Raw genomic sequence first — 10,922 nt, forward strand, 5'->3', positions numbered from 1 at the left:
GATATATTTTATTTTATAAAAAATCCACTTCTCACATTATGGAAAAATAAAGTAACCCCCTAAATTGAAATCTAAATTATCCACCTATGCCAGTATGATATATAAATTAAAAAACTATGAAATTTATTTAAACTACTCACCTATGTTATTATAAAAGATAATTTAAAATAACACTTTCATTTTTTTATATAAATTACCCACCTCTAATAATAAAAAAAACAAAGTTTGCATCCAAATTATCCACCTACCCCAGTATAAAAAATAAACAAAACTAGCTCTTAAATCTACGTGTAAATACCAATGTAACATTCTATAGGTATAAAGTGTGCTATATATATTTCTAAATTACACATTTCTAAGATCGATAAGTTGAAGGTAGGCATAATATGTGGTAGAACCACCTAATCTAATGCCTTCCAGTAGTACTTATCCTCCTTTAGACACTAAGTACTCAAGGAAAGACACTAAATTATGTAGTTCCGTCGAGCACACCAAAAAGGAGAACCAAAAAATTCATATTTTTTCATCAGGATCACAAATGAGAGAATAAAGCTTACAACATTCTTAAGTCATTTCTTACATCACCTTCCATGCAACATCAGAGTATAACATTTATTGTTTAAAACAGCGAAATATAACCATGTTATCGGAGTTAAGCGGAAACAAAATCATTCAATGAAAAGTTAAACACTAACATGATGATCCGTATATACATTCTAACAGGTTATAAGTTTTGCCATTGTAAAATATTTTAGGTGAAAGTTTCAAATAAACTCTATGTCCTCAACGTGAAGGAACTCCTCGCTGAGCCCACCAGGAGGTTTCCACACACAAGTGCTAGCTCCACATGTTCTTGTCACCTGTAACAGGGTAGAACAAACCCTGAGTACTCAATTGTACTCCGCAAGGCTTATCCGTCAGGAGGAAAGAAAAGACTCCAAGAATATGCAAGGCTATCTGGCTCGTGGGTTATTGCATCTGCAGGAAGTATTATTAAACGTACGTCCTTATATTCAATTTTATTAGCAGTCATCATTAGTTCATTAACTAACCATTCTATGTAAGCACCTGTACTACTTTCAAGCAGGTGGTAAGCAATCAGGACCATTTTATCATCTTTCATCTTTCAGTTCTTACTACGGTGCCAGATTATAGACAAGTCGTATCGGATTACCCGGTGATTCGCGAATCAATATGCCCAGCTGGGTACCCCAAAACACACGCTCCGCTTGTATCCCAGGCACAAGCAGGACTAACCCACCACTCTCCTATCAAGGGGTCCAGGTCTCCATCCAAACTTGGACTCCAAACCCCCACACATGAGTCCTGGACTCAGTACGATGCTTAGACCTCCACCATCCCCGCCTCTAATCAGTCGGTCCGAAAAGAGCCAGAACCCACGACAAGAGAGCAACGAGTCTTCTTTACTCCGATAAACAAGTATGTGCTCAGAATAACAAGTCTGTGACCTGACTAGAATCCAATACAACGCCCGGTCCTTAACCGACACAGGTGGAACAAATGCAATCCGAGCATCGCTCGAATGCCAAACCAAGTCCAGATCCAAAGTACCATTCCGTCGGGTCTCCAATTATCCATATACATTTCATGTGATAGTAACCTAATAATAGTAACAATAATATATTTCCTATCTCTTGCGAGTGACATATAATCACTCGACTTCTACCGAAGTCCTTTAGCATAGCAATCTACACGACCCTATCATACTAGTAAGACTCATAGGATAAGGATATATATATGCAAGTGGGTTTCATTGAACTCCTTAAACTTAATGTACAAGCATAAAATAAAGTGCAGAATAATAGGGGTTATGAGCTTGCCTGAGTAAAATATAACCAAGTTAGCTTTTTATCATGGTGGCATGATCACCAAGTCACCATCTAGTTCCTCTACTTTGGTCGACTTCATGATCCATCGTTGTTCCTATTATGATATACGTGGATGCAACGTAGAAACGTAAATAATCACGATAATAGCAACTCTAAAATACGATTATGCTGCTAAACTAACGAGCTGGCTCTAGAGCTTAACGTATAAGGCTACATATCCATATTGTCGAACTAGGCGCTAATTTCCCACAATATTTTAGTTATAAAATCCCTAGGTGTTTCTTTTTATTTCCTATATATATAAACTAGGGCTCATTAGTTACCTCAGCAAACTAATTATTCTGAAGCTATAAAAATTACAGATGGCACATGATAATACTATGGAGCTACTATAAAATTTTCAAAGCTAACACTATCATCAATTCATCACAAAAATTCCTACAAGTTTATATCTTATAATATTACGCATTTCAAATTAATTATATAACTCTTAAGAATATTATAAAACTATGTGAACAAAATATACTAGTAGATAGATTATGATTTTAGGAACTTAACAAAATTGATTTCACAATTTTTGGTTAACTACACAATTTTATATTAAATTTACAAGCTTGCCTTAGATACTAAATTAGAAAATATTTAGAAAAGGAAAAAGGCCGGTGGCGACCTAATCAGCCCAGCAACCCAACGCGGGGGCGGCCACACGCACGTCGCAATGGCCCAGCGCGCACCAAGACTGTAAGGCCCGCGCGTGCGCTCGTGTTTTGCAAAAGAACCCTCGGACTAATCGGTTATTACACGGCACCTCTGATCACTATTGCATGAGAGATGTATTTTACATTAAGGACCTTGGAACATGTTGCCTTCGCAATGGGGCGGTCCCCGGCATACCCACGCGCGACGGCACGGCACACCTGTGGCAACGGCGGTTACACCGGGTGAGCTGGACCCGCTGCGACAGGAATAAAGGGCCGACCACCATCTACGGCTAAACCCGCAAGCATGGATGGCGGTGAAAACTCAGCGGCGTACTACCGGGAGCGGCTAGCCACAGCGGCGACGCGACCAATCCTACGAGCCTACGTACTCCCACGGGAGTAGAGGTGGTGGAGAGGCATCAGTAGCTCACCTAGGTGCACGCCCCAAAAACGGTTGAAGCAGGGAAACGCTGGGGCAGGCTGGCCACGTGCGCCCGCACCGCACGGTGGTGCTATGAAACGTAGCACTGGCACATCACCCTACCACCGATGAACACTCTGGCCAAAACAACATGAGCACCGAATAGGGGGAATCAAAACGAGTTCAGAGATACGATCAATTGAATTGCTAACAACCCTATAGGCGTTACCCACAGTTTCCTGAGCACGGTGATGATTTTTGATCGGCGACGAGCCAATCGCCAAATTGGCCGACCACAATGCTCGTCTGCGCCTTGGTGAGGGCTGGGCTACTAGATAACCTCCTCGACTTCTTGCTGGCACGAGGAATCAGACTGCGAAGCCTCGAGCAAGGTGAATTAGAAAGGCAGGAAGTGCGGTGCCCAGGTCATGGTCACGTCAAGGGAAAAGCATGAGGATGAGCTCGAGCGGTAGGGCGAGTTAAAGCGTGGCTCCGGTCTTTGGTGGCAGCGAGCTCGTGCACACAAGTGACAAGGCTAGGTGGTTGGCGCGACATCAACGACGAACAGAGCACCAACCACATGCTCACAACGTGTTCTTACGAAATTCGGTAATTTTTTTGCATAAGCATCGTAACTCTAACGTAACCACGACCTACACCACGTTCTAGTATGCACCTAAATGCAACAAATCATGCAAAAACATAGATATATTGCTTAATCATTTTTGTTGAATTTTAGATGCCAAAATGACATTGTCTACGATTCTTTTCTGACTTAGATAGAGTAAGGGCTTAGTTAGAACTAACAACCTTTAGTGCTTTTGCCTTAATTTTGAAAGGGTCTAAACCCTGCCGGATTCAACTAACAATTGTACCATGACCTAGCCCATACTACATACTAACTCTTAGAAACATAATATCCAAGCACTTCCTAATTAGTTTGTCCAATATAATTTACAAAAGAAGGATACTTTTAAACGTAAGCTCAAGTGCTTGTTGGCAACGAAAATGACCCTTCCAAATTCCAAGTTTGATTTTGTTGAACTTCCCAACTTACTAAGTAATAGTATTTATTCTCCAAAAATTAATGTTGCATTTCCATCTACTACACTACACTCTAAACTTTATTCAAGTGCTACATACAAATTATATTTAATTTTTGCTTATAAAAATTGCTTCTGTGACAATGTTTAGAACTACTTATTCTACTCTTCGCGTTAGGATTTTTCATTAACACATATTAGCATTTACATAACTAACTCACTATATTGATAGATCTATCTCTCATGCCATAATCTTAGTGCTTAGCGAGCTCGTAACACCGGAGGTGTTACATAATATGTTCCACCATATAGAGGAAGTTAACATGTATACGTTTGGTTAAATGTTTATTTTAATAGTTTAGTAAGTGTAGAAAAATGTTTCCTCAACAAATCCCATATATGTCAATAATAATAATGATGACACTGATAATTCACTTCAAATTATATTAATATTCTATTATAATATTTTTTTTGTAAGTTATCGTTTCAAAAAATAACTTATACATTTTGGCTGAAATAGTATGCCATATTAATATTGGTAACTTAATGTTAATCACTCTATATTTTTATAAAATAATACTACGACACATATAACTATTTTATGTAAAGTTCAATATCTTTTGCCGCGTTGCAAGCTGAAAGGACTATTCGTTCAACTGTAGTAAGTGTAGCTTATGATCTAGACTATTTTTTAATAAAATAAAATATAATAATTTTGCATAAAACATATAATAAGCACTAGAGTTTCAATATAACATGTAGATAAAAATTTACAAATCTCGTAGTTATTTGGCAGTCTTGTAGCTAGGTCTACAAAGTTTAGTGATGGAGTGGGCAAGCACATCTCCAATGTTAGCTACAATTTGAAGATTTTTCATGGGTCAAGCTTTTGAGTTTAAACAAAGCACTATCAAGAGATAACCTGGGCTTTCACCCTCTTTTCTAATAAAATTTTCCTTTAGTATTTCACTTAATAAAAGAAAAGTAGCAAGACACATTTTCAGAACAAATTATCTTTGAGTATTTTTTTTGTCACTAACCATTCCGGATTGAAATTAAAAAGAATGAATAGCCATACAATGCCCTAGAAAATGGGGTTACATCACATTGATACTGTTTAGCAATAGAGTACATTTCAAAGGAGACTCCTACAACGCACACTTGATTAACTTGATTTTTTGCATCAAGTGACACAAAAATTCAAGTGTAGGGGAGATCTAACTCATGCCATGTTCCATTCATGCACCTACACGTGGATGTGCACATGCTTCTCGATCTCCTCCACCGGATGCAAGGGCGGCCGCCGGCCGGTGAGAAGAGAGCTAGTAGGGCAAGAACGGCAAGAAGCACCAACAACTCGTCATGGTCAGAGTGGTACTGCTGCATCGACGACGACAGCTGTTGCTTGGTGGCATGCTGTTGGTGACGCAATGCACTGAGGGTGTTTGACGAAATGCCAATGTTGATTTGGTGTTTGTAAAATCAACCAAATACATAACATATATCTATTGCACATACCAGCGTGGATACGGACTATCAGAGGTTATTATTTTGTGATTTGACATTAAAGCACCTCTTTATGCGATCATCATAACGACGATTCAGCAGACAACATTATTCAGAATACAACCAGAAATACAACAATGCTGCCTGCCTCATTTTCCACAACAAACACATGAAGAAAATTAACAAGACTAACCTTCTGATAAAGCTTCGATATCTCTCTTGCACAATGCATGCATGCATGGCGCCCACCCGTGACGCGGTCCTTTTGACCTTTTCACACGCATTCAGTTTTGCAACAGGAGACTACAGCTACCAAAATTTTTTTGCTATCATCTACACAGAGCGAGACGTAGGTACACAGTAGTGCAGTACACTTGTGACTTCCGCGGCACTACAGTCGTCTATACAGGTGTAGCTTTTGCGCCATTTGTTGCTCGCGGTTATCCCGACAAATTCTCTCCTCCTTACAAAGCCACCACCGACCCCAAGCGGGCGGGCTACCTCTTCATCCCCGGCGCGGCGGCCCTCGTCTTCTGTCCCCTGCAATAATCTAGAGTGATTGCATCAGCGTCAGCACAGGCATTATGGGCCGCGTGAAGCTGCAGATCAAGAGGATCGAGAACAACACGAACCGGCAGGTGACCTTCTCGAAGCGGCGGAATGGCCTCATCAAGAAGGCGTACGAGCTCTCCGTCCTCTGCGACATCGACATCGCGCTCATCATGTTCTCCCCCTCCAATCGCCTCAGCCACTTCTCCGGCAGGCGCAGGTCCGGTTGCCGAGCGCCTTTTCTTTCTTTAATTACATTCTCTCTTTTACCTGCTCCGGCCGAATTCGGTAACATGTAGTATGCATGTGTGCCTGTCGACGATTTCAGGCAAAATTTAATCACATTTGTTAATTTTACTTAAATATATATATGGCAGGATCGAGGACGTGATCACGAGGTACATCAATCTCCCGGAGCACGACAGGGCAGGGTACGTTCAGTTCGCTCGCGCGGATCCCAATTGCATGCGGCCCTCTTTGTTCTTAAGGCAAACACAACAAGTTTGTTATGGCTATTTTGTTCTCTGATTATTGCTTGCTGTGATGCAGAGTCGTTCGGAATAGAGAGGTGACGTATCAGATACTGTATTTGGATATCCAAATTCAACATTAACCTTTGCTCGTTAACTGATTTTTTTTATCATCTTAACACATGTATGTATCCAAATACAGTATCTGATCAAGATGCTTACACAACTCAAATGCGAGGGTGACATAGCCGAACAACTTGCACCCAAGTATATCACTCTCTCTCTCTCTCTCAAATGTTGATGATATAATCTTCCTTTATATTTACTTCAATTATTTTTGAATCTCCTTTTCTCATTGATGCTTGTTGTTTCTCTCTGATATGCATTGTATTATTCGATGAATACCTTGATGAAACAGTAAAGGGCCAATAAACTCCAACGTAGAGGTAATAACCTATCTCATCATGCGACTCACCATCTTCTGACAAAAGACAATATATACATATTTTTTACTCAAAACATGGATATCCCTGATTATTTGTTTTTCTTTCTCTCTGTGTGTAATCTTACACGTACAGGAGCTTCAGCAGGAGATCAGGACATACCAACACCAGCTGCAAGTCTTGGAGGAGCGACTTAGGTTCTACACAAACTCCCTACAATGCATGCATTTTCCACGTTTAAAGATGCAACACCTTTGGTTCGAAACAAAAGATGCAGCACATTGCAAACCGTGATAAAACCATCCGTGCCTATGACTAACAGCGTAGACTTAATTGATAGCTGATAAATAGTTAGTTTCCTAAAACTATCTAGAGCGTATTTGGATACATGGGCTTGTTCGCTTGTTCTCCGGTGGTGTGCAAGGTGACGTTCGACGGTTGTTGCTTATGAGGCTCGCCGGTGCTGTGCTTTTGTGTGGTGGTGATCTTCTTGTTGCCTCCTTCGTGAGGGTTTTGTTTTATTTTTATTTATTTTTATTTTTTTAATTAATTTTTGTAAAACTTCTTCTCTATTAATACATACCCGGCATGCTCTTGTCGCTGGTTCTTTGAAAAAAAAGATACATGGGCTAATAGATGGTAGAATTCATGGTCATAGCCACACACATGACCATAAAAGGGGTAGGTGTGGAACAAAATTGTTAAACTCATGATCAATACTGCAGCATGTATTTGGTTTTTCATGTCAAGGTTGGAGGGCACAGCGCTACATAGTGTTATAACTGTTAGTGGCAACTAGCCAAAATATCACATATAAAATATTCTTTCCATTCTAGAAACTTGATGTTTTAGTCTTTAAATTTTGTCCAAAAACTTGATGTTTTAGCTATTGGAGCTAGCTTGGGCCCTTACAAACTTGAGATTATGGTCTGCATGCATCTATATATCCCTTTTAATTAGCAATTTATTTCTTAATTAGCATGGTTCACCTTCAATAGATAGGGCTACATGGGCAATTTCGATTCAGCATTAATCTATCTAAAGAAATCCTAAAACATCAAGTTTTTTGAGGGATATTATTACTATAAAAAATTAGTTATCTATTTTCTATCAGTATAAATATCTAGCGCTAGAACCTTCTTCACTTCATCATGAAGAATGAGTAGTATATTTTCCTTTGTCACGAAGATAATTTGAGAATCTTCTTAAAGCTTCTAAATATAAGTTCATATTTTTAGTCCATTTGAATCCATCACATTGTCTTCTAGGATGTTTCAGCCAGATCCGGTGGTGCTGGCGTCGATGAATGAGGTTGAGACGTGCGAGAAATTCCTCATGGACACCCTCACCCGCGTCGAGGAGCGGAAGGTTAGTTAGTTGTTTGGATTTAGCCCTCAAACTTCAAAACTAGAAATGCGTAGTCATCCAACTATTAAAATTAGACAACTTTGGCCCTTGGCTAGTTTCGAAGGTGGTTTTGAGTATATATGTATTTTCTAATAATAATAAAATAATAAGTAAAAGCTAAAATTCATAAGTAATTATTGCTGAATCAGAAAACTATGAAATTGGTACCAGAACTTTTCTAAAAATATAATCTACCTATTTAAAATAAATTAGTTATGATTTTTTTAGAAATTTAACTATTTTCTTATTTTTGAAGTTCTCATATTTAAAATTCAAATCTCTTGAATTGTTCAAATGAACTTGAACGGAGAAATGGCTAAAACCAATACAACTTTGTAGTTGACGACTATTTCATTTGAAATCATTTGAGATCTACAACTTTGTTTTTTTAATGATGACAAATCTGATGTTAATTTTGGATCAAGGTAGCGTAAACGAGCACATAACGAATGACCGGATTATTTCTCGCAGCCGTTATATTAACCGCCGTACATGCGTGCATTCACTGCAGAAATATTTGCTGTGCAACCACATGGCCCCGTTCGAGCCGTCGCCCTCCGACATGCACCACGTACGTGACGTGATCGAGTCTGATGATCACATTCACATCGTCTTTGATTCATAATCATGGATTGAGCACGTAATTACTGCTGCTGATTCGGTTCAGCGAGTAGTAATTAGTGGAGTACGTAACTAACATGGAGAAAGATCTACCCATGCATGAGTGCAGGTGTTCGGCCTGCCGCCGCCGCCGCCGCCGCCGCAGCACGAAGAGGAGCAGCAAGGGGACCTGAGCGTCAACGCGTTCGGCGGCGACGTGTCCTCGTGGTTCGCCGACGGGCTGCCGACGTCGTCGATCTTCGCCGGGCCGGACCCGATCTTGTCCTTCAGGTAGCCCAAATTCCATGGGATGGGCCACATACATTCCTCAGCTATATATATGGGCCGAGCCCATGCATGATTGTTGTGAGCTCATGCAAGTCATGCTTGTGGTTCCTTGCCAACAGGGATCAGGTGATCTTCGACTCGATGCGGCGGGACCCGGTCGTGGGAGGGGTGGACCCGGGAATAGCCTCGATGTGCCACGTGGACCAGCAGGGCCCCAGCGACGACTGGCAGCAGGCGTACACGTCGGCGGAGCTCCTGTCCGCGCTCATCCCGTCCACGCCCTTCCCACTCGACGACCAGGTGACGTGGCACGGATCAGGACCGTCCAGTTCGACTTCGACCACTGCTGCTTTGCTTTCACCTGAGCTGGCTAGATACGGTGTCATCCAGATGCAGGACGCCATGGCGCCGGTGCTCACGTCTCCGATGGTGCCGCCGCACGTGCACGAGCAAGTGGAGGCGCCGCCGGGGAGCTGCTCCAACGTGCCGACCGACGGTGACTGCGCCACCCCCACCCCTGCCACCTCCACCGCCACCGCCGCCGCCCAGGAGCACGGCCTGCCCGGCGCGGTCAACATCGGCTAATCTGCATATCCGGCGCTCTTTCGCTTCGTCACTTGTTTACCAAGCATGTCTTGGCAAGGCTGCAGACACGATCTCTTCTAGTTTCACATGGACGATAATTGTTAATTTTTTAGAGAATGGACTATATATAGTTTCCTCATGAAAGAATAATACATGAAACAAACTTCAACCGGTAAATGATTTTGGATCTGTTAGGCAGCTATTTTTAGGCTTTATTTGAATGCGCATGTATTCAAACAAGGCCTTAAAGGCCGTTGATGTAGCTGCGGCCAGTGGCTGCATCTCATAAGTTACAGTGTAAACAGCAACTGCAACTGCAGTTATAGCTGAGGCGAATTGTCCCTGTATCACTATTTACTATTTAGCGTGCAACATTTTTTACACGAGGAACACCCCGTTTCCATTGAAAGCAATGGAAATACAACGTTATAGAGTATTACAGAGAGAAAAAGAGCGCAAAGATATAACGATTTCCGCCTTACATAGAAACGAAAGAACTACAAAAGACCGCCGCAGAGTAATAGACAGAAAAACAATCCATCGCAGGGATAACAACCACTAAACAGTTCCTAAACTTCAAAAGAATTACCCAGCCATCAACATGAAGATCGTCGGTATGTCATTTAGCGTGCAGCTAATCAGGTCAACTTTTTCTTGTTATCTCAGCAATTCGGTTCGCCCTTTTTTGAACCCACAGTTGTGTAGTAATCTACTCCTATATACAGTAGCTAGTTATTAGCTACCATCGCCATTCTTGGTTCCCAAGCATGAGACATATGACTAAAGTGCAGAAGATATAATTGCTACTTAAAACGATTTAACAATTGCAATTCGCAAAAACATTTTATGGGGATATAATTATAATTTTCCGTTTCCAAAAGAGATATTTGCAACAAAGTGCGGACGCTGTGCCCCATGAAGTGTGATAAAATAAACGGAACGGCTAGCGCTCGGACATCCAGACGCTAGCCCCCGTCCGGACACCCGTGCCTGCCCCGTCTCGTGCACAAGCTGCTGCGCCTACTCGTGCATGCTACGTCTGCCTGCCCACCACGCGCT

The 10,922-nt window shown here is 41.4% G+C and overlaps 1 protein-coding gene across 3 annotated transcripts; it reads left to right on the forward strand.

The window, feature by feature from the left end:
• Positions 1 to 5,934: 5,934 nt before the first annotated feature.
• Positions 5,935 to 10,189, forward strand: LOC136522302 (agamous-like MADS-box protein AGL66). 3 transcript variants are annotated; one of them, XM_066516134.1, is made up of 11 exons: positions 5,936 to 6,290; positions 6,448 to 6,501; positions 6,620 to 6,638; positions 6,743 to 6,807; positions 6,959 to 6,986; positions 7,119 to 7,180; positions 8,252 to 8,351; positions 8,902 to 8,961; positions 9,121 to 9,281; positions 9,398 to 9,578; positions 9,675 to 10,189. In XM_066516134.1, exons 1-11 carry the CDS (start codon positions 6,106 to 6,108, stop codon positions 9,861 to 9,863), a joined length of 1,104 nt encoding a protein of 367 aa, XP_066372231.1. In that variant the 5' UTR covers positions 5,936 to 6,105; the 3' UTR covers positions 9,864 to 10,189. The 3 variants fall into 3 exon arrangements, with proteins under 3 accessions (XP_066372229.1, XP_066372231.1, XP_066372230.1); XM_066516133.1 differs by having other exon boundaries at positions 5,940 to 6,290; positions 9,669 to 10,189; XM_066516132.1 differs by having other exon boundaries at positions 5,935 to 6,290; positions 9,398 to 10,189.
• Positions 10,190 to 10,922: the final 733 nt, after the last annotated feature.

This window comes from Miscanthus floridulus, chromosome 18 (genome assembly GCF_019320115.1).
Source record: "Miscanthus floridulus cultivar M001 chromosome 18, ASM1932011v1, whole genome shotgun sequence".
NCBI lineage: Eukaryota > Viridiplantae > Streptophyta > Magnoliopsida > Poales > Poaceae > Miscanthus > Miscanthus floridulus.

What these genes read in the sequence shown, in the direction of transcription:
- LOC136522302 (XM_066516132.1), top strand. Translation starts at nt 6,106, where the DNA reads ATGGGCCGCGTGAAGCTGCAGATCAAGAGGATCGAGAACAACACGAAC. An exon ending in GCCGAACAACTTGCACCCAA is followed by an intron (nt 6,808 to 6,958) that starts GTATATCACTCT and finishes TTGATGAAACAG; the next exon opens with TAAAGGGCCAATAAACTCCA. An exon ending in GACCCGATCTTGTCCTTCAG is followed by an intron (nt 9,282 to 9,397) that starts GTAGCCCAAATT and finishes CCTTGCCAACAG; the next exon opens with GGATCAGGTGATCTTCGACT.